This window comes from Anarrhichthys ocellatus, unplaced genomic scaffold, assembly GCF_004355925.1.
Source record: "Anarrhichthys ocellatus isolate YVR2014 unplaced genomic scaffold, GSC_Weel_1.0 scaffold33, whole genome shotgun sequence".
NCBI classification, from domain to species: domain Eukaryota; kingdom Metazoa; phylum Chordata; class Actinopteri; order Perciformes; family Anarhichadidae; genus Anarrhichthys; species Anarrhichthys ocellatus.
In genome coordinates, this window is record NW_022280063.1 from 1301440 (window position 1) to 1322726 (window position 21287).

Here is a 21287-nt window from a genome sequence, read left to right on the forward strand (position 1 = left end):
ACACACACACACACACACACACACACACACACACACACACACACAGGAGCAAGGTGAGCACTCGGAGCAATGCAACGGGATATTGTGTAATGAGTATGCATAATATCCGCTTGACAGCTGAAAATAGGAGAGAGCTGCCTCACCATGTCACTGCACAAAGGAGTCTTTAATGTCCTTTTACATCCAAAGAAACACCGGCTGCTCCTCTGTTGCCTCTTTGCAGCATCATAACTGCCTAATGTCCTGCCTATAGCTATATTCCAAAAGTTGAAATCATCCAAACCCCCAAAATGTCGTTATTCTGTGCTAGATAATAAAGTGATAATCCATAACAACTTTGATTTTCATTGTTGCACATTAATGTCCCCGGACAACATGTAAGGTGGCATCAGTCATGATTTAATGATGTCATCATTTATTGTCTCTAGAAATAGTAAAATTTGTCAGATTTGTTGAGTATTAGCACAACATAACAAATTATTGAATTTTATTCAATTATGCCATCTTATGTTGAATCATTTTCACAAAATATTAATAGTGAGATAATACTATGTTTATACTTCCTACCACCAACATAACTATGGGGAGACGTCCTATGAAAATATCTTCCATTTACAAGTAAAATTGGGTAATGGATATTTGAATATATCCAAATGATTGCTTTATAAGAAACTCAACTCAGTCTCTTGGTCGACTAAAAACGATTCTTAAATCAGCCTCGATTTGGCAGAAAACCTTTCTTGACCATGCTTCTATGGGAGTGAAACTGCATTTTATTGACGTACTGAACACCCCCACAGAGTCCTTTCTTGGCTGCCTCAGACTCTCAGCGGGGAGGCAGTCCAGCAGATAGGAGGCTAAATAAACCGAGCTGATCAATCTCTCAGCAGGATGCAAACCAGACTGTGGTGAAACAGCATCACAACACGAGCGAGCCTCGGCTCCAACATGAAAACACTGCAAGCCCATCTGAGGTTGGGCAAAATTACCATGAAGCAATCGTATTGTATAGCCCACACATCAAAGCAACCCATTGTAAAACACTAATTGGTCCAGACATAGAGGATACAGTGATGATCTGCTGTGTCCAGGCTTTGCTAATGAGCTTTGGAACATCACTCATCTTGTTGACGGATTCTTCTGCTTTTATACAACTGGTTGTAATCACATTTGGTCCGTCGATGGGAACAGAAACAACCTGCTAAAACATTTGTTGTTTCAGCCTCTCAAATGTTAACCATTTAATATCATTCTAACCTGATATGATTGTTAATCAAACTAAATGACAATTTAAAATGTGCACGCTGGTAAATTCAGATGCCATCTCAATTTAATTAAAAAATAAACCTATTTAAAAATTATTCTTCAAAGCACTTCAACATTGACACCTTAGTAAGCCATATTAAGCATTTAGTACTTGCATACTTTGCTTCCTCTGTTGCCAGATAGCCCACCCTCCTTGAGTCATAGGCTTGCACAGTGATTGATGGCCGCTTGATTCTCCTTACATTTTTGCCATAATTTGACATCTTTCCTTTCCCAGGGCGAGGACTCCCTCTCAACCAGCCCTCGCCCTGCCCACTGAAAGCCCCCTCACTTCAAAACACACCTCCTGTCACTCAGCTAGAACACATGAAGTGGCAGAGAGAAATAGAAAGAGAGGGTGAAAAAGAGTAAGGGGGAGCTGGTGCTGAAAATAATAGAGGAAGTTCTATTCCCTTATGCATTAAAACACTTCCCCTCTGCTACTAACCTTAGTACGACTCATGGCTCCTGTGCTCGAGTCCGCCTTTCGCTCCCTCTCTTCTTCTCCCAAGTGGTCCTCACTGGTCGGTTGGGTGCTGACCACAGGTGAAAGGTCAAAGGTAAAGCAGTATCTAATTTCTCATTCCGGATTTGTAAATTAGATACACTTTGTGATGAGACACAACTGGTAAAGTGTGAAATGGTGAGAGATTGAGGAACAGCTTTCGTCTCTGTGTAGGTAGACTGTGCCTATGCAAAGCATCGCTGCAGAAATACTAATTAGCCTGCACACTCCTCCCACAGGGAGGAAACACCCATTTGACTAACAAATGTGGACCAAGTCATACGGAAATGACGAAACTTGAAAATGGTTTAGTCAACTGTGAGAGCATTGTGGCCAACACCCATAAACTTCAAATCTATCAGGGAGGGATAGTTTATACTGCTTTGAAAGTAAGTCAGGATGTGGGTTGAGGCTCTGTGGTAATGTACATTTCCTGACTATGGAAACTTCTGTTTCGTGCCTCTGGTGGGATTGGCCAATCCTAAAAAGCACCAACTGAACAGGTGTGTCTGTAGATAAAGTATGATGAAGAGATGGGAATTTGGAATTTTCATATGAAGAAAGGCAAGAAGAAATAAGAAATAAATACTGTGTTTCATACACAATCATTCACCTCTCAGTCTGGGTAATAGTGTCATCTTGTCCAGGGGATGTGCTGCTGGGAGGAACCATCTGGGCTGCTGTGGGAGGGGTGTTACTAAGTGTGACCGTTTGGTCCTGTTCAGCAGAGTTGCTCAGATTTTGAGTTTGACCACAGGAGGGAGACTCTGCAGTCTCTAGAGCTTCTGCATCTGTGGAGACAAGAGAAGTGGTCAAAGCACGCTAGTATTACAGCTCAGTGTGACCTGCATGCACATTTTCAACTTTTTTTTGGGAACATTTTTCTCCATGTAGTTTATATGGAAAGTAAAATAATCAGTAATAAGTAAACACAAAGGATCAATAACTGTGATAAGTGTGTGTTGCAGTAATGCAGTCACTATGTACATGATTTTACAAAGCAGTCAAGGTGTAAAAACGATGCTCATACTGTGGTATATATTAGAGTTTAAACGTACCAAGTGAGTCAGGAAATGACTCACTCTTTGCTGAAGTTGTAAATGCACGCAGTCGAGCGACTAGCTGACAGTCGGGGGAGGACAAAGTTAAAACAGAAAGATAGTGTGTGAGCCACATAGAGAGAGGCGGAGGTCTTACCGTTGTTCTCTGAGTGGAGCAGATCAGGGAGAGCATCTGCCACTGGGTGTCTAATGCTGACAGCTTGTGAGTGGGTGCTCAATGGCATTGCTGCCTCCTGCAACACACACACACAATTAAGAAAAGGAAAGGGGTGCAAAGATCAAATAAGCAACAAACATTAACCATGTACCAAACAGCCGGCAAACAATGGGTCAATAGAAACAAATCTTTGTCAGATGAGAAGACATTGCATAAGGAGCCAAGAAATCTAAACAGCTGACAGACAGCACAAAGCATCTGTTCCATCAGTGATGGACTGTTGGAAAGACCCCCAATTAATGTCAGAAGAATTCAAAAGCAACCATCACTGTCATACCGACTGCAGCAATGATGGAGTGTTGAAATTAGTTTAAAAAACCTTGCAGGGATAAAATGAATTAGGCATTGCGGCCTGCAAGTGAGTAGAATGCATAACATCCAAAATCATGAAGTGTGAAAAGACATCGAGATCATAGCTTCGTAATGTGTAGTTCAGTGTATAACACGTCTTACTATTTGGTGCAGAATATATTTGGAATAAAGTTCTTTAAATGCCAGTGCATGATCTCTTCTTTTGTCAATAACCGCAAGTCATTTCCCTGTTACCCCAGAGTGACCTGACAGTTTCACTGTCAGTCATTCTATATAAGGAAGGGGAAGGCATCAGCAAAAGCAAGAAGACTGCTGCCTGTGAGCAGAGGCTGTAAAGGATGATATATGAAGAGCTATTTGGTAGGCAAATGGCAGAAAGGAAGAGAAAAAAAAAAAAAAAAAAAAGGAAGAAAGAAAGAAAGAGAGAGAGAATAACACCTGTATACTGTGATAAACATATAGCAACTTAACTTGATACTTCAGATGTATGCAACACGTGACAGTGACTGTTTAAAACCCTCCTTTTTGATGGAGCGTTCAAGGACATTCCCATCATTCACTTTCTGGCCTCACCCCTTTCGATTTGAACTTTTTTCCCTACATGTTCACCGATATGAGAGAGTGTTAGAACGTAGTTTGATTCACCAGAATCAGAACCAACCATTCAGGAGACAGGGGCCCTCAGAGTTGAGCCCATATTGGACCCCCACACCGCCTAAAGACACAGATATCAGAAAGCTAACAAACACCGTTATCCATAATTTCAATAATTTGGGGAAAAATACATAAGCAAATGATGATAGATGATAGTCACTTCTGAAGTTGTGGCCGCTATCGGCTGAGCAACAGCAGACTTCTGAGTATATGGTTGGAGGGTCAAGGTCAGTCTAAACATGAAACCCTAATGTTGCCTTTGCTCTTCTGTCTCACCTCAAATATCCATTAGATTACATAATAAAAAAAGCCCAAGTCAGCAAAAACATTAAGATTTTTAAGTCACTGGTCAAGGGCTGATGAGTACAGCTCCCCTGATGCGAGCACTTCAACCAAATCAACCATGAGTTGATCAGTATGTCTTTTGTTTCCACCTGATGCTGCTTCAGATTAACAGATTCATTTATTTTTGCATTACCATATATGTAGCAAAAAGTGTGATAGGTGTGACTAGACCCACCGCCGGCAAGTTTCAAGCTACTTTTGATACAGTAATGAAATGAATAAAAAGAGCGCTCTAATCCCCCTTGACGTTGTTAATCATAACTTCCTACTCACGTCAAAATCACCATTAAGGAAGTGTATATTTACACCATATTCCCAGAAACAGCAAAGATTTTATCTTTTAGGCCAATGTAAGCTGAGCCTTGGTACGGTCATGCTTCCCGCTGACACACAGTTACATACCTGTCACACACCTGGCAGCTGCCAATTACAACAGCAGCACTATGCCGAGATTCAATGTCTTGCTCAAGAGCACCTTAGTGGTAGTTGTTCAGGGTGCAGATAGAAACGACCCACATTTTCTGAGCGGGTGTCAATTCAAACCAGCAAACTCAGTCAGTCACGTGTCCCCAGCTGTAACCTCAACAGTGCTGTGGTTTGGAAGAAGTCTCTCGTCCTCTGCACTACAGCCCAGCTGTTATTAATCCAACAAAGTCTTTTGAAACTGTATCTTGTATTAAGTGTCGCTCTTATTTGTTGAAATCCTTGATTCTCAAAATTGATTTGAACTTGTCAAACCAAGTTTCCCCCCATAAGGCAATGAGGATATTTCAGCCCATTTAAGATCATGCACAAAGCTTAGAAATCCCTGTGATGTATAATGATGTTTTTCAATGAACAGCAGCAATTTCTTTTGATGCTTTTGTTTAATTTGTAATATCAAGGTGACACTAAACTGTTGAAATGAAAAGGATCCTAATGCTTAACAAGCTTATCTTTTACATAGACCTGAAGTCACTACACTAAAGCCACAGGCACATGGGTCCATAAGGTCAAACTGGGGTTATCCTCATATGATCACATGTGAGCCATCACAAATGAATTTGGGCACGTGGTTTACAGAGATTGAAAGATGGCTGGAAGTTACATTCAGTGTAGCTATATTATTAAAGGAATTATTTCCTTGAAACATTTACACAGGTATAAAACTACAGTTAGCAACATCCCCCTGGAAATGAGCCTTTGATGTTCAAGATGAATTTGACATTTATTCAGCAATTGAAAGAAATTACGTTTTCTGAAGTTTTTTTAGTTAATGTTTTAAGGGATGTAGAATATTCCATTAAATAACATGCACGTAAATGATTTCAGTAATTAATTGCTGAACTACTTCAAGACCATTGTCATCAAATTTGTGCTATTTTGAGAACATATTTAGTAAAATATTAAGGTTATTAAGGGGTTAAAGGACAATAAACAAAAAGGCCACATCCAGGCATAATCTCAAACGTGGTTAGCATCTTGCACAACACATATATACATATAATCCCAGTGACAGGAAAAGTCACAATTCAATTTACCTGCAAAGACTGACAGTTCACATCTGGCTCTGACTCTGTGCAGGCTGCAGGCTCTGTAACAGATAAGAGAGAAAAATGAAATATAAAAATAGTTAAAATGAAAAGAGAACAGAGGAGCCGGGAAAAAAATAACTACACAAACAAGCTGTTCATTAAACACCCAAACGCTTGTTCACATTATCTACAGGGGTTAATAGCCATTTAAAAGCAACCCCACCTTTTACCATAAAAGGTCAGACCGTCTATCATGCAAGGCATCGAGTTCAGGGAGGGGCAGAGAGGTTAAAATATCATGCATGGCTCAGGTGGCATTAATGACCACATTCTCGTTTTCTTTCTCTCTGCCTGCCAGCCGCTCATGCAGGCAGAGGAATGGGGGATTACTGAGCTCACATCGGGGCCTCAGACCGGTCGTACACCTGGCCATACAAGGGTCTTGAGGAAGAGAGGCTTTCACATACTGTGTAGACACACGCACCCACAACCTTTATAAAACCAGGGCCACAACAACCATAGAAGGCAGGGGTCTACTGCCAAGGGCCTCAGAGTGTGTGTATCCTTACAGCGAATGAATGTGTGTACTGTACTGGTGCTTCAAGGGTGGCTGAGTGCCTTGTGACTCCCATGGATTACAGGGGGATAATCCACACACACTCTCACACACACAAATCAACACCCAAAGACAATAACGGAGTCTGTAAGCTGTTTTCACCTATAGAGTTTATCCTGTGAAGTACTTTGTAAGTCAGTGAAACCTGAAAATTGGTGCACCAGCTGAACTTCAAGTCACAGCTTAATGTTTAACTAGTTGGTCTGAGACTAAAAACGGTGCTGTCTGGCTTCACAATAGGGATCTAAGAGAGTAAGAAAGACTTCAATTACTAAAATATTGCTGCTTACAGTAATCAATACCAATAATGTGTATATTTATGGCCAACATTGGCTGTGGTTTGAGTTGATGTTTAATTTAGGCATACCTAATCTAGAGCTATATAAATGTGGATCAAATTATAGTACTCACACACAAGTATGGTCTCAATACTGTCACGCTAAGAAGAAGCAGGACGTATTAGATCACATTCTTGTTCATTAGGCTAGCTTATTTCTACTGAGTTGGATCCAGAAGTAGGAACAGGGTCAGAATGGGGTTACAAAAATATGAAACTATATTTAGCCCATTTGGCTTGGGCTTTATGAAGTTCGAGGGGATAATTCTGGTGTATACCGGATTTTTAAAAAGGCTCAAGGAAGAATGCTCAGTTCACCACTTTTCCTGAGACAGCTTTTGAAGATTTTATGTTAATTCATATTATTCAATAATAGTTACTTATTTAAAACCGAGATGTTGGCTGGTGGTCGTTATGTCCACCTTCGTGTTCCCAATCACCTTGACCCCCTCCTGTTGTACCATGCCCAGGCTGGGCCTCCCCAGAGAGGACAGACAGAGGGGTGGACGTGCCCCTAACTTCTCCCACTCCAGCTGTGTCCACCACCGTCCACTTCTCCTCCACGTCCTCGTCTTCACCTCTTTCCGTTCGCCCGCCCTGTTCTTTGCCATTCCTCTCTGCTAACTCGTTCTTCAGGAAGTCTTGAAGGGCAAACTCCTCATCCCAGTCCAAGTCATCTCCAGGCTAAGAAAATAAAATAAAGGGAAAGACGAGGTCTCAATAAAAAGAGTGCAATGGTGAGATGCACAAGAAACTGGCAAAGCCTGATTGTAACGAGTTCCACTGTGGCAAAATCCAACTGGAGGTGATGAGGCTGATGGTCAGCAGCGACTGAAAAGAGAACTACTGCTAAAGAAAAATTCTAAATCTTCCAACAGACACCCGTGAGAAAAAGTACCTTTTCTGCAAAAATCACAGCAAAGATCAGTTTAGGAAAATAAAAATAAATAAATTAAAAAAAAAAAAAAAAAAAAAAAAAAAAAAAAAAAAAATCAACAAAACAGAGCTCATGTATTCTCTTCTCTTATTATTATCTTGTTATTTTTGTTGTTTAACAAATGCAGGGCAAATGTAATTGCATCTGTTCTTCCCTGAATCAGGGCTATACTGTGTAAATGACTTCAAAGTAAGAGCTGCATTATTTTATTTTTCAGAGCACAACTTGGTTTACTGTATGCAAATCCCTCTACCTCAGCAGCAAACTCATTGTGTTTTGCAGTAACACCGGTGCTGTAATGGAAATGTTCAAGCGTGTCAGTGCATTTTGCGCGAGGAGCAGTGTGTAGGTGTGTGTGGTCACATCTAAAGTGTGCGTGTGTGGGGGTACACATGTCCACTTCAGCCGCCAGCTCGGACTCGACTCTCCAGCAGATACTCCATCTGTCTGAATGCAGTACGAGCCTTCATTGCTCTCCAAGCATACACTTCAATATCCAATATTAATAAATACAAAAACGCACATGTAAATGATTGGATGCGACTAAATTTCAAACCCATTATGACCCCTCATGCCAGTGAATATTCAAACATTGTAGGTCAAACTTGCTTCCCTATGTATGTATAATTTATACTGACTACAGGTTAAGATTAAAATATTACTTCTGAGCATAGTGAAAGCAAGGGGCTGCTGCTGTGTATTAAATATAGGTCAATAGATAGAAGCCCCATGCTCTAGCCCGCCCATCCTCCCCCTCTCCTCTCTGACCTCTTCCTCTGGTGCAGGTGTCTGGCATGAGGCCTCTCTGCTGTCCTGAGGGGTCTTCAGCTGCTCCAGCTCCTCACACAGCTGCCGCTTCTGGTTCTCCTGCTCCTGCACCCTGCGTGCACCAATACAAAATTCTACAAACAGCTGAGGGATTGTTCATTTTTCAAGAGAAAATATGGAAGAAAATCAAAGCTCTCTTAATGTTCCAGAGAGCTAGAAAAACACGTTCAGAGAGATCCTAGAGAAGACAGTACAGTGGACATACTGTACCCAATCCGCAGGCCCATGCAGTGTCCCATTCTGTTGCCCAGGGTGACCAGCGCCAGTTCTCCGACTGGCCGAGTAACAGTTTCTTCACTTCACAGTTTTGTAGATCCAGTCCCAGCCCGACCCTCTAATCTCAGACTACACCGGATCTCAAATGTGTCCTACAACAAAACCCTGATCCTAGCACCGTCTTGTAGTCGGTCCACATTAGCCCAAATACTCCAAAGCAGGAGGTAGACTTCTACCTACAACTAGCCCTCTTCAGTTTTCACCAAACAATATGAACGTTCCTGAGTTCACCCTGGTAACTAAACACCTGTAAATCCAACATGGACAGCCTGACCAGTTCTCCTTCTCTGGTCGTGTACTGTACCACTCTAGCTCCGTTATATATCTGAAGGGGATGGCCGTCTCCATGAACACACGTACAAAACAGACACACACACAGCTCAAGGCAAACCCATCACAGAGTCAGAGTGAAGTCCAGAGTTGGCACAGACTCAGACCTAGTGAGGCGGGCCCTTTGGGGTCATTGAGGTCAGGATGATTGACAGGTCTTTTCCCCACTCAGCACAACTGACTGGCCAACTGAGACAGAGCACTGGAGAGCAGAGACACCCACATTTGCAGGGGTCTGATATTAATTAGCGTGTGGTGGTATTTATGTGGAGTTTTAGTCCATTTTAGGAATACGGACTTCTGATTGGCAGATCTACTCTAATAGCAGAAAAAAAAATAAAAATGTAATCCTCTAGTTCTGATCAGTAAATTATTTTTAATCCTGATCCTGCAAGCTCCACAAGTACTCCTACAAGCTTACAGAAACAGCTATTGGCTTGTTTGAACAAGGAAGGTCAGCTCGGCTAATCAGCTAAACCTGATCGTTGCTAACGCCTAGACTGCATTTTTATTCAGTTCATAATTGCACTGCTAGATTTAATCAGCTTCTAGCTTTCTTACTTATTCTGAAGTCCTCTTTTGTAGCATCAGTATTACCTTACTTAGCCAGAAAATTAAGTCTTTAGCTCTGCCCTCTGGGGTTTGATTCAACCAATGAGATCACGACTGCACAAGCGCAACTCCTCTCAAAGAAAGAGTTTCCTACCTTATAGTCAAGTTGTCTTTAATTAGCCAGCACAAAAGTCACTGTCGACCGGCTCTCTTGCACCTTCCTCTGCTCGCATACCAAATCTTCAAACATCACTCGCTTCAGCAGCTCACACATTTCTGAATGACCACTTATTTTAACTTCCACAGAGAGTGCAGACGACAAAGCCTTTCTCACCTGACTGAAAGGTGCAGGATCTCGGTGCGGGACCTCCTCATGTTACTGGCCATTTTGATCAGCTCCTTCTCCAGGGAGTCTGTGTACTGGGCCAGCTGGTCTAGGCTGAGGGCCCAGTCGGCCCTTCTCGCGTCCAGCTCGGCGTGCACCGTCTGTGGGAGGACAAGGCCGAGGGTCAGCCGCACGGCCTGAATAGCTAGGTGTGTTTAACACCTCCAAAAAGTTCTGACGCCTAACTAACAAAATGTTTCCATGTCAGCCGGCACACCAAAGAAACAACAGAAGAACGACTGGTACAGCTCTGCTCCACTAATGGTTTCTGTCTCATTTGCTATGTTTGCTGCACGTACTGTGGCTGTACGTGGCTAATGAATGCAGAGTGGCAACAATGCAGGAGGAGGGGGGGAGAGATACAGAAAGTTGCAGTGAGGGAGGAGGGGAGTGGGTTGTGTTCATGGTACAACACACCGACTAAACAACACTGCTTGGACGGGGCCTGTTGGAGAGTTATATAAGTGAGTTCTCTCTAGAGAAGAGAGATGGTGAGTGGGAAGGAGAGAACGAGCAGCGATAGATAGATATAAAGAAAAATAATGCAAAAGGTAGAGGAAGATAGAGATCACAATACATCATTTCATGATTCATATATTTAAAAAAAAAAAAAAAAAGCTCAAACCACCCTTTTCAGCCTGAAATTCACCCATATGCATACATTATATATTGCTCACATATGCATACATTATATGTTGCTCACAGGCACTAACTGCAGTACTCTGAAGCTGCAACTTCTTAAGCTTACATCAAGTGTCAGGTAGGTCTGTGAAAGTGGATCTGACCTGGAGACTGGTGACTGTGTTGCCTGCTGGCTGAGCACGGTCTTCCAGCAAGCCTTTGGCTGTAGACAAGACAGAGTTGGTTTCTTCTGTGAAAGCCTTTTTCTAAGAGACAAAGAGGAAGCATGTTGTGTAAAAGAAATACTTCAAGATGGAAAGTCAAGAATCCAAAATGTCTCATGCACAATATTAGCAACAGGTTTACATGCATTCATAAACTTGTGGCATCATACTATTCTAATTGTTCTAAACTCATATGAGAGTCTAGGCAATCTTAAGATGGTAGAAATTTAATTTAATTAAAACTTCAAGATGAGTCACCTTTTAATTCTCACTTGATGGCATTCCAATCCAATTCTTAAAGTTCCACACTATGCTACAAGACAATTTCACACGACAGAACAAATGGATGCCAAACTTAATCACACATACCAGTGAACTTATGAGGGTCTTGAACTCCAGAGCCATGTGTTCAGGGTTGGGTCCCTGCAGCATCAGCAACACTTCCCTGTCCAGCGTCTCATCCAACGAGGAGACGAAGCTCATAGTGGTGGACAAATGGTCAACTACATGGGGAGCCTGCAAGAGATATTAACACGAACAAACAAAAGGGAATTAAAACATATGCCAACCCAATTATTACAGAGAGGCTGGACTGTGCAAAGGACACAACGTGTGCAGAACTGCAACTAATGTTTGGACAGTGCTTTGTATTGTGTGGAATATGTAACAAGCCTGTAGGCATAGAACTTCTCAGAACTGAGGAGGCAATATATACTGCGATTACATAACATTGTAAAACTAGCCGTGTCTGTTAAAGCGGATGGACAGTGTGGATTATGTATCCATGTCGGGTGCATTGGAGTTTATAAATGCATCAGTTTGGCTGCTACTAGGAAGTTGACAAAGAGATGCAGCAGCCGTGAATTCTCTGTCAGGAATGAGAATGAAACAGGGCGTGCAGAGAAAAGAGAATTAATGTCAGAATTAAGACAAAATTAAAGAAGATGGAACGTTTTATAAGAGATATGAGAATGAGAGCAAGATGGAGAAACAATTAAATTCTCATAAAAGAAAAGGCGGTGTAAGGGAGTGTTGCTGACCTCCAGTGGTGACTGTGCCAGAGCCAATTCTGTCTGTAGGGATCCTGAGCTGCTCTGGTTCAACCTGTAAGCCACCGACAGCGACAGACCAGCCCTGTGAGAGACAGGACGACGGGGGAGCAGAGGTTAGGGGCGAACAAGTTATAAACAAAGACATTCATTAGAAAAGGTGGTAATGCACTATTGTGTCCCAAAGTTATAGACCAAAACATACAGTTTTGTTTTTTTAAAGATACAGTTTGAGGATGGAGGGTTTCTCTTTTTCTATAAATTCAAAGTTTGAAAAATTGAAGATGGCTAATTTCTACTTCCCCCTGCCCTTAATATTGCCGACCCCTTCACTCCAAGGTTATTCATGGTTCACTCACCCAGGCAGGTCCGGGTGCATCATCTGCATCTGGTTCTCCAGCTTGCTCTTGTCTGCCCTCAGAAGCTGGAATCAACAACAGAGAAACCAACATGACTAAGTCCATCCCATTAGTTATTTAGAGGTCATCCCAGTTCCCTACCCTTTCTCCAACACAAGGACACTAGGTCAGCAGCCGTTTTATCCCCACAGTTGGTCTCCACAACCAAAATACACACACACACACACACACGAGAGAATTGTCAATTTTACCATACAGACATTTTACCTGTATTGAATTTAAATATCACATTTAGCTTTTCAGATATTTTCCCCAATATTTCTAATCCTATTTAAGCATTTTGTTTTCTAATTTAGAGAAAAAATATCTATATGCCTCTTTTTTCAAATTGTATTTAACATGAGGATTAATCATTGCTGAACAAAGCAAATCAGAGAATCACTGCCTGATGTTCTGCAAACTCATTTCAGCTGAGCAGTGCTGGAAGTTGACCACATGGTTCACAAGCAGCACATACAACTGCTGCATTGGAATGAGGCAAAAATAGATCAGAAACAAGTAAAAGCAGTAAGAGAGCATCTATGAGAAACTAGCGGGGGTTGCTGATGCGTAGAAACTGAAATAATGACATGATGTGAAGTTCAACCCACTGACCTCTGTGATGGAGGAGTATTCCTCCACTGTTGACTTCAGCTCATTTATCTGTCTGCGCTTCTGTAAAATAAAGTAAACACCAGTTTGAGTTTTGGAGAGAAACAGAAAACAGGACAAGAATCTGTTCCCATCATCCAGAAACTATTATTTTTTTAAAAACTTAACAGCATCATAATCGGTAGCTGAAGCAAATACGATTTTACAGGGTTTTGCACTGAGCCAGTGTTTTGCTGAATGCACTCAAGGAATGTTATGCATAGGGAAATGGCCACAAGCAGTTTTACAGTAACAGTAAAATGGATACTTAAAACATAAAGGCACTGACCTCTTGTATCACAGCTTCCTTTTCACCAACGACAGCATCAAAAGAGTGAATTTGCACCTGAGGAAAAGGAAAGAAGTTACAGAAAGCACTGTACAACCATAGCATGGTCAACACAGTGATTCGAATGTACCTGAGGCAGCTCAATGTGAGGAAGGAAAACAGATATATACTCAAAAATGCCGGAGGGCGAGAAAGAATAAGAGAATGACACTGTGTGATAGGAGAATGAAGAGGCAGAGCAGAGATGTAATAATGCAAATTAAATTCTAACTACAATTATTGCTTCGCGGTTGTATGTCTCTGCCAACCAGTCAAGTCGCAGTTTACATTCATGTCTGTCCAGACTCTACTATAACATATGTAGTGAAGGCTTTCACAGAATTTGATAACAGATTTGTGGCAACGTTATCACTATATTGACATTGATTCCAGTGAGAAACATGCAGTCTCAACCAGCTGCTGAGGAAAGCCAGCTAGGTGACAGTGTGGAGGCACTACTGGAGAGGAGGTGAGGGACAAAATGAAAGGCATCTTTGATAACCCTTCTCACCCTCTCTACAAAGAGCTGTGGCAGATTGGATAAAAGATGTGATCAAAGCCTGGGAGGTGTTCCTCATCTTAGCCGAGGGTCTGAGGATACAAGATCTTGTTTGCTGTACAGATTGTAAAGCTGCTTGGCATTTGTTTTATTTTTAATATAAGGATAATTGATTTGACTTTGTAAAGCTTTGTTGGTCTTGTTCTGCTATGGCTGGCACGGGGACATACAAACTATAATGGAGGGTTAGTAACGGTACCTGAAGGTCAGTGTTAATGTCACACAGCTCTGTTAACCTCCTCCGAAGCGCGTCTGTCTCCATGGTGACCTTGAAGTTCTGGGGAGCCATCAGAGGAGAGTTAGGGCAGCTGGTCACATCCTTTATGTATGAACTTGTAACAATAGACTCGTAATCTATCTACTGTATGAATGGACGAGCACTACTGATTCCCTGTGAAGTCATAAGTGACATAAGTTCTCTTTGGACAGTGGAGTACCTCTTCCTGAAGAGATGCGATCTTTGCAATAAGACTCTGGTTCTCTCTCTCCTGCAAAGAAAGAAAAATCATCAATAGCAACTATGGAAATGCATGCGCAGTCACACATGTTCTGCTCTATTACATTCCGACAGCTTGACGTGTACGTTACTGTGCCTACGACACCAGGCCTTGTTCAAAGCTTGCATAATTTTTCTAACGATGCCGAACATTTTCTAAATTGAATGGTATGTGTACGACGTATATTAAACATTCTGTATGGCCGACATGGCTCTATTCCCCTGCTTTGAAAGGACAAGCATGTTCATATTTTATCCAAACGGAGTTAACAGTTGCTGCTTTTACATTTGGTTTGCAATGCTGTACAATACATTTCAGCTGCAATTGTCTAAAAGCAAAGAAACCCTTGTAACAACAGACTCGAGCTTTCTGTATGCACTGAAGCATGCAAGAAGAATGCATTTCATAGATCCTCTTTGTGCCGCCTGAGTTTGACTGACCACATGTTTGCCGTGAGCCGAGGCACGAGCTCTGCCTTCCTCCGTGCAACTCAGAGTGGCCTTCATGTCCTCCACCTCCTCCTTCAGCATCTTCTCCTTCTGGGCCAGCTGCTGGTTACTGTGCGAGAGGACAAACGGATGGAAGTCAGCAAACCACAGAGTGCTGCACTGAATCGGTGCTGTGTATTTGCATGCAAGTGCTTCTTACACCCTGGCCTGATTGCGTAGCTCCTCATTCTCCTCTGCCAGCTTCTGGTTGCAGTCCTCCATGCCCTCCACCGCCTGCTTCAGCTTCCTAACCTCCTCCTGGAGCTTTTGGTTGCTCATCTGAAGGTCAGCAACACAATACACCAGCTCTGAAGTCTCACTGAGGAGAGATAGAAACACACACACACACACACACAGGAAGGGGTGAAATTGGGCCCACCAGAGCTGAGTGCTGCCTCCTCACATCCAAATTGCACCTTCTCTCATACGTTTGGCTTGAAACAAACTTTCAGACACTGTCTTCCTCTAACTAAACAAATGTAGAGCGTGGGCTACTTTTTACATGACTTTGTTAAATAGCTGGGAATCATACAGCAGCAAGATCGATGCCTGTGTCTCCAAATAAATAAACTAAAATAAGTTTACTTTTATGGATATTCGTTATCATAGCAACCAGATGCAACCACATTCTCTTGGCTGAAAAAAAGAAAAAACCTAAAAAAAAAAAAACGATACGCCTCATTGCTTTTCACAATAAACAGGTATTTAATTTCAAATTAAATTTGTCATCTAAAAAGCAACAATATACCCAATAATAGCCTTACAGTAAAGCGTATTTACATAGCACTAAAATCAGGATACATAAAGTAATTTGCAACAGTAAAAAAACAATACCGCATATCACACTTTGGCTTGTCAGTATTTTTTTTCTTTCACTGCATCCAAAACTATTTTCTTGCTTGCTGTATACAAAAGGGAAGCCACACACCTGTATTAACAGACAAAAAAAACCGACCCATACCCAATCCCCAACCTCATTGGACAAGGGCTCCCCCTCCTCACAAATCAATCCTTGCATATAGGCTAATGCAACCTAGCTTTATAGATCAAGGGCAGGCGCGGGTCATACAAAGAAGGGTATAGTAGTGCTTATTTATACAAACATAGACACACTAATTCACACATCTCTTACAATTCCACTCTGGATGCCTCCCCTCCAAAGGCCTCCAAGCTTCCCGAGGTCATATTGAGTAGGATGGACCTCTTGGCTAAAACACACACACACACACACACACACACACACACACACACAGAAATCAAACTCCAGGCCTCATCAAAATCAGATGCAACACAAGGAAATTAAAAGCAAAGATATTTGTGATCATCAACCACACTCACCACACAGGCTGTCCCTGAGTTTGACTGAGTCCTGAGTGATGTCTTCTGGTGTCTCTTCCCTGAGATACAAAGACATCCAATCAAGTATTTACACAATATTTTGTAAGACTTGGCAGTCATGCACTGTGCCGTTTCTTTTAGACCCCTAAAACCATTTCGAAATGATTTGTTGATCTCTTTTTTTGGTGCCTGGTACATTGAGAACTAAAAAAAACAAACATTCAGCTCTCTGCTCAGTCTGAAACTCTTCCTCTACGTGATGTACAAACAGAAAGAGCTTGCAGGCTGGAGCACAGTCCTTGCTCATTTGACAGTTATACTAGTGTGTGGTCAGCAACTATTATTAAGCATGTCTTCATGCACAGTGGATGCAGGGAGCCTCTGGTCTCATCAGTAACAAGATGAAGTCTATGGCAGCAGTTGCAGCCCTTCAAAGACTGAAGTCTCCAGCTTTATATTCAGCCCACACATCCGGCCAATCTTTAAACACCAGAACAGAACGGCTTAGAAGCATCATCTCGACCAGGTTTGCCAAAATGTGACCACTTGCATAAGAGATATAGATATTTTTACTTTCAGTTTTAAATCCACCATCCGAGTCATGTCAAACTACATCGGATGTGTCAAATGCACTTTCATATAGACCTGCCGCAGCGCAAAGACTGTGATACAGAATTTCCTCGTTAAATGGAGATGCACACAGCTGAAACTATAATGGAAACATTCTCAACATGCTCATATGATGCATAATCCGCCTACACAAATCTACTTGCATAACTCAAACAGAATATATGAGTCGCTCTTCCCTGAAAGGCTAAAATGAAATCACAGGACCGACGAAGATGGTACAAGCTGTCTTTGCATCTCTGCAACTACAAATGTGTAGAATAAAAGAGCAGACGTGTGGCGACTCATTTAGGCATAGTGCAGATCTTGACTACAACATAAGCAAACAAAAAGATCATAAGAATTTGTTTTAATTTACTCTCACTATAAATGAAACCAACAACTGCACGAACTGTTTATTTACCACTGCCCCGTCTATAAACGGTGCCAGTTCTCACACTTTAAAGTTTTAAAGGTTACCTTCAACTGTCCCACCTACAATCTAAAAATAGGTACTCTAACAAAAGCTTGACTTTGTTCCAGGATGTTCACTCACCAAATTAAAAATCCCAGTTCCTAAATAAAGGATCATGTGCCTAAGGAATCAATATTTTTAGAAAAAAGCCCTTAATTTTCAATGTCGGCTTCTCAGTACCCGTTGTTGCGGCAGTCATCGATCCACTCCTTCATGACGGCGTGGTACGTGTCCAGGTCAATGGAGACGTCTTTGTGTTCTGGATCCAGCATGTTGCAAAGGTCCTCTAGTCCACTGTCTTCTGAGCTGCGACTGGTGGTGTGCCGCAGGTAGTCCACAATGTGAGACACGAACACTTTACCTGAAAGATGACGGCGACACAGAGACACTCAGGAAAACCATCATCTCACCGCCCCGGAGACTTTTATCCCATTGGAACTGTGATGGTTAGTGTAGCACAAACGCACTTCTCCTTACTTTGTTCAGTTATAGGTGAAGTAACCAAAAGTCTAAATTATGACTTGTTTTATTTCAGCCTGTTTCACATATTTCTTAATGCAGTTTTCATGTTTCAAAAAGCTCTTCAGCATTCATATATTTTCTTAATCACAACAGTGGACTAGTTTTCTCTTCTCTGACAAAAATGCTTTAGATGATTACATTTATCAAACCTCATAAATATCTCAACAAAACTCCTTCACTGGCAATACTCCATGTAGTGTATCTTTTACTATTTTCACAGGTTTACGTATACTATTCCCCAAAACTGTTTCCATTTCATAAACAACAAACTGTAACACAAAGCTGAATCTGACAGAAATGCGCTATAACTCCACACCAATAATGAGATTAAACACATTCAAAATTAAGTTAAATCACACCAACCATGGTGGGAACACATTTTAACTTAACTACTACCAGTCCTATTAATTTTATTATTTTTTTCAATACCATCTATGGAAAAAGCCATAATTAAAAAAATTAAATAAATAAACCCAAATAGGATCGAGGTAGATGGAAAGAATCATCTCAACAGAACAAACTTCAAAAACGGTAATCTTCCTTTTCAAAAATTGTTAAAAATAATAAAAAAAATTTTTAAAGCCCACATCCTCCGTACTTCTTTAAAGATGGACCCATAACATACCCCATACCTCTGCTGCACAAGACGGTTCACTGCAGAGAAGCTTTCAAAATATTGAAAGAACTCTCAACCAATGAGAAAACTTAACAAATAAAAGATTGTGTTGCCAAAGCTCGGAGGCACAAGACAATGCTGATACCGTGTGAATTACTTCTGCCTTCTACACAGAAAAACACACAATAGTATACTCAATGACAAGTTAGAATTAGTAATTAGACTGCCGCATTCAGCTAGCTGGAAGACTGAAATGCTGGAGCCAACCACATGGCCGTGTGCAGTTTGCGTGAGTGTACCTCGGCGCTGGGTGTCGCAGGCGTGGAAGATGGTATCGAGCAGATTCTCCTCACAGATTAGGCTGATCTCTGCCATATTCTCCTTCCTGCTTTCAGACGTCATTGAGGATCCTGAGCATGAATATGCAACGTGAACACAAACCAAACAAAGAGTGTATTGAGTTGAGTAGCAAAACGAGCACATGATGCATTTTCAGACAAGACACATTAACAACTGTAACAGTGCGATGACTAGACACACTCTCCGTTACAAAGTTACATAAATAAGTTAGTTTGAGGCTACAACTAGAAACTTTCATTAACCCTCATTTCTTTCACACACAATGACTTCAGTTTTTTCCTCATCAGTGGCTGGAGTTTGCTCAGCAAACAGAAAATATCCATCTGCTGATGAAGACCACTACATGTGGCTGAAAGCTCTGGGGAAAAAGCTTGTGAATTTTTATCCTTCTTGTGTTCGCAGCAAGTACGCGGCTACAACAGCAGCCGCTCCTACCTACCTCCATCTCCCATGGACAGTCTTTTCACGACCAGAGCTGGGTAGGACAGCTCACACTCAGTCGAGTTCCCCGTGTCTGCTGAGCAGAAGTTGAGGTTGTAGGAGAGGGTGCTGTGGTTTGGGGTGAATGTACGACTCAGAGGCGGGCTCCTGCTCGGCCTCTCGCTCGGCACCGACTCTGGTCCTCGCGTGAACGTAAAGTAAGGGGAGTCCTTGGACGGGCCCGATGGCGTCGAGCAATACCTCTGCCATGTCTTGACTTGGCTTAAATCACTCCCATCAGCACTTCTCCTCTCGCCTAGAGTGCTAGTGATGGTGTACGTGACGTTAGTTGGCGTGGAGGGGTTGGATGCTGGGGTGGACGGAGGGACAGAGGGAACCATGCTGCTCCTCTGGGAAGCTGCGGTGCCCATCCCTCTCCCCTTCCCCCTCTCCCCCTCGTCTCTGTGGAGGGTCCCTTTCTTCAGGATGGTTTCCAGGTTGTGCCGGAGGCCGCTCTGCGGGCTGTCGTAATTGCTGGACGAGAGCTTTGGAATCTGAAACGGTGAATTGGGCTCGCGGTCACCGCGCCACTGAATGGTCTGCAGCTTGCGGCAGATGCTGTCCACGGGGTTGTGGCGTCGATTGGACTGGGGCGTGTAATAGTCCATGCTGCTGACTGCAGGGCTTCCTGGCTGAAGTCTGAGGAGAGAAACAGAGAAAAAATGTTTTGTTGAACTGCATGCAAAGAGACAAAGGAATATAGAAATATGAAACTATAAAATGAGAAAACCCCATGGTTATTTTGTTGGTAGATGAACACCACCTCTCCTGCAGTGGATAACTGGCACATTCAGACTAAACTGCTTTCACTGTTTGGACTAACTCCAAGATTAGAAGCAATAAAATCAGCAGGTGAAGCTGCAATGGTGGAACAAGATACATTTCCGGGATACAGAGAATAATTAGGAATATTTGAGACCAATATGGAGTAGCCCAATATGAACAGTGAGCGGGATAAATGGGGAATCCAATTTTAAGCTGCCTGAACCACACACAGTTCAATAAAAAGGCACAAAATTATGATAGGAGTCCAAAGAAATGACTGTTCATGAATGCGGTTTTAATCCAGTCTTCTTAACGTGAAAAAATTAAAGCAAATGTGATCAAAATCAAAGCGTCACCTAAAGCACCAGGTGCGCAGACTAGGTAATTAATACAAGAGTTTGCTTTTAAACTTCAAACAGTCGTATTTCAGAAAATATATTTAAATGTCTAATACAACTCCTCAGCTTTAGAAATAAAATGTAAACTTGATATTACAATTCATTTCATTACAGTATTTATTTTCAGGTTAAGCTACCCTTTGAGAAAGAAATAAGAAAAACAAAAAGCATTAAAAGATTTAGAAGCCAACACTAAAAGTGTCAACAACTACGACAGCTAACAATACAGGATTTATATTTAATTGGTCAGCGACTCGAGCACAAACGTATCTCCGTACAAACACAATGCAGCCGAACACCAAGTCTAAAACAAACATATTACGTGTTACTTTCTCAGATAGCATTTAGCAGGCATAATACAGTGGTTGTTTTACCTCGCAAAGCTTGTAGGAGCAAATATCCACGTCGAAATGTTTGGCTAACTGTAGAGACGCACACAAGAGAGCACGCGCACAAGTATGTTTGAAACTCAGCGCTCGAGACAGAAAGAGTTAAAAGAAAACCTGGTGGGTGTTCACGACTTTAAGAAATATAAACCAACAGCTCCTCCCTGCGGCCTGAAGGGAACACTGCACCCAATGCAACAGGCTACGGGTGAACTTCATATTTGGGTTTTGTAAGTTTTCATACTCCAGTCAATTAAGTCGTTTGTGCCCATTGTCAGTCCCCCCTTTTAGTGTCTCAACTACAACTAGCCAACTTCCTACCACACACACACACACACACACACACACACAC

At 42.0% G+C, this 21287-nt stretch overlaps 1 protein-coding gene across 1 annotated transcript in view; it reads right to left on the reverse strand.

The window, feature by feature from the left end:
* Positions 1-21132, reverse strand: part of lrmp (lymphoid-restricted membrane protein) — a 33454-nt gene extending 12322 nt beyond the window's left edge. Inside the window, exons 1-24 of the mRNA XM_031865603.1 lie at positions 20924-21132; positions 19346-20025; positions 18846-18956; positions 17589-17769; positions 16328-16386; positions 16122-16197; positions 15150-15308; positions 14942-15059; positions 14442-14492; positions 14204-14281; positions 13407-13463; positions 13082-13141; positions 12428-12492; positions 12060-12153; positions 11389-11535; positions 10960-11061; positions 10124-10275; positions 8572-8683; positions 7307-7550; positions 5920-5972; positions 3008-3104; positions 2424-2601; positions 1736-1841; positions 1610-1623 (exon numbers count right to left, since the gene is read on the reverse strand). Coding sequence (XP_031721463.1) covers positions 1610-1623; positions 1736-1841; positions 2424-2601; positions 3008-3104; positions 5920-5972; positions 7307-7550; positions 8572-8683; positions 10124-10275; positions 10960-11061; positions 11389-11535; positions 12060-12153; positions 12428-12492; positions 13082-13141; positions 13407-13463; positions 14204-14281; positions 14442-14492; positions 14942-15059; positions 15150-15308; positions 16122-16197; positions 16328-16386; positions 17589-17769; positions 18846-18956; positions 19346-19994 — 2963 coding nt within the window. The 5' untranslated portion in view covers positions 19995-20025; positions 20924-21132. The remainder of the gene's footprint in view (positions 1-1609; positions 1624-1735; positions 1842-2423; positions 2602-3007; positions 3105-5919; positions 5973-7306; positions 7551-8571; positions 8684-10123; positions 10276-10959; positions 11062-11388; positions 11536-12059; positions 12154-12427; positions 12493-13081; positions 13142-13406; positions 13464-14203; positions 14282-14441; positions 14493-14941; positions 15060-15149; positions 15309-16121; positions 16198-16327; positions 16387-17588; positions 17770-18845; positions 18957-19345; positions 20026-20923) is intronic.
* Positions 21133-21287: the final 155 nt, after the last annotated feature.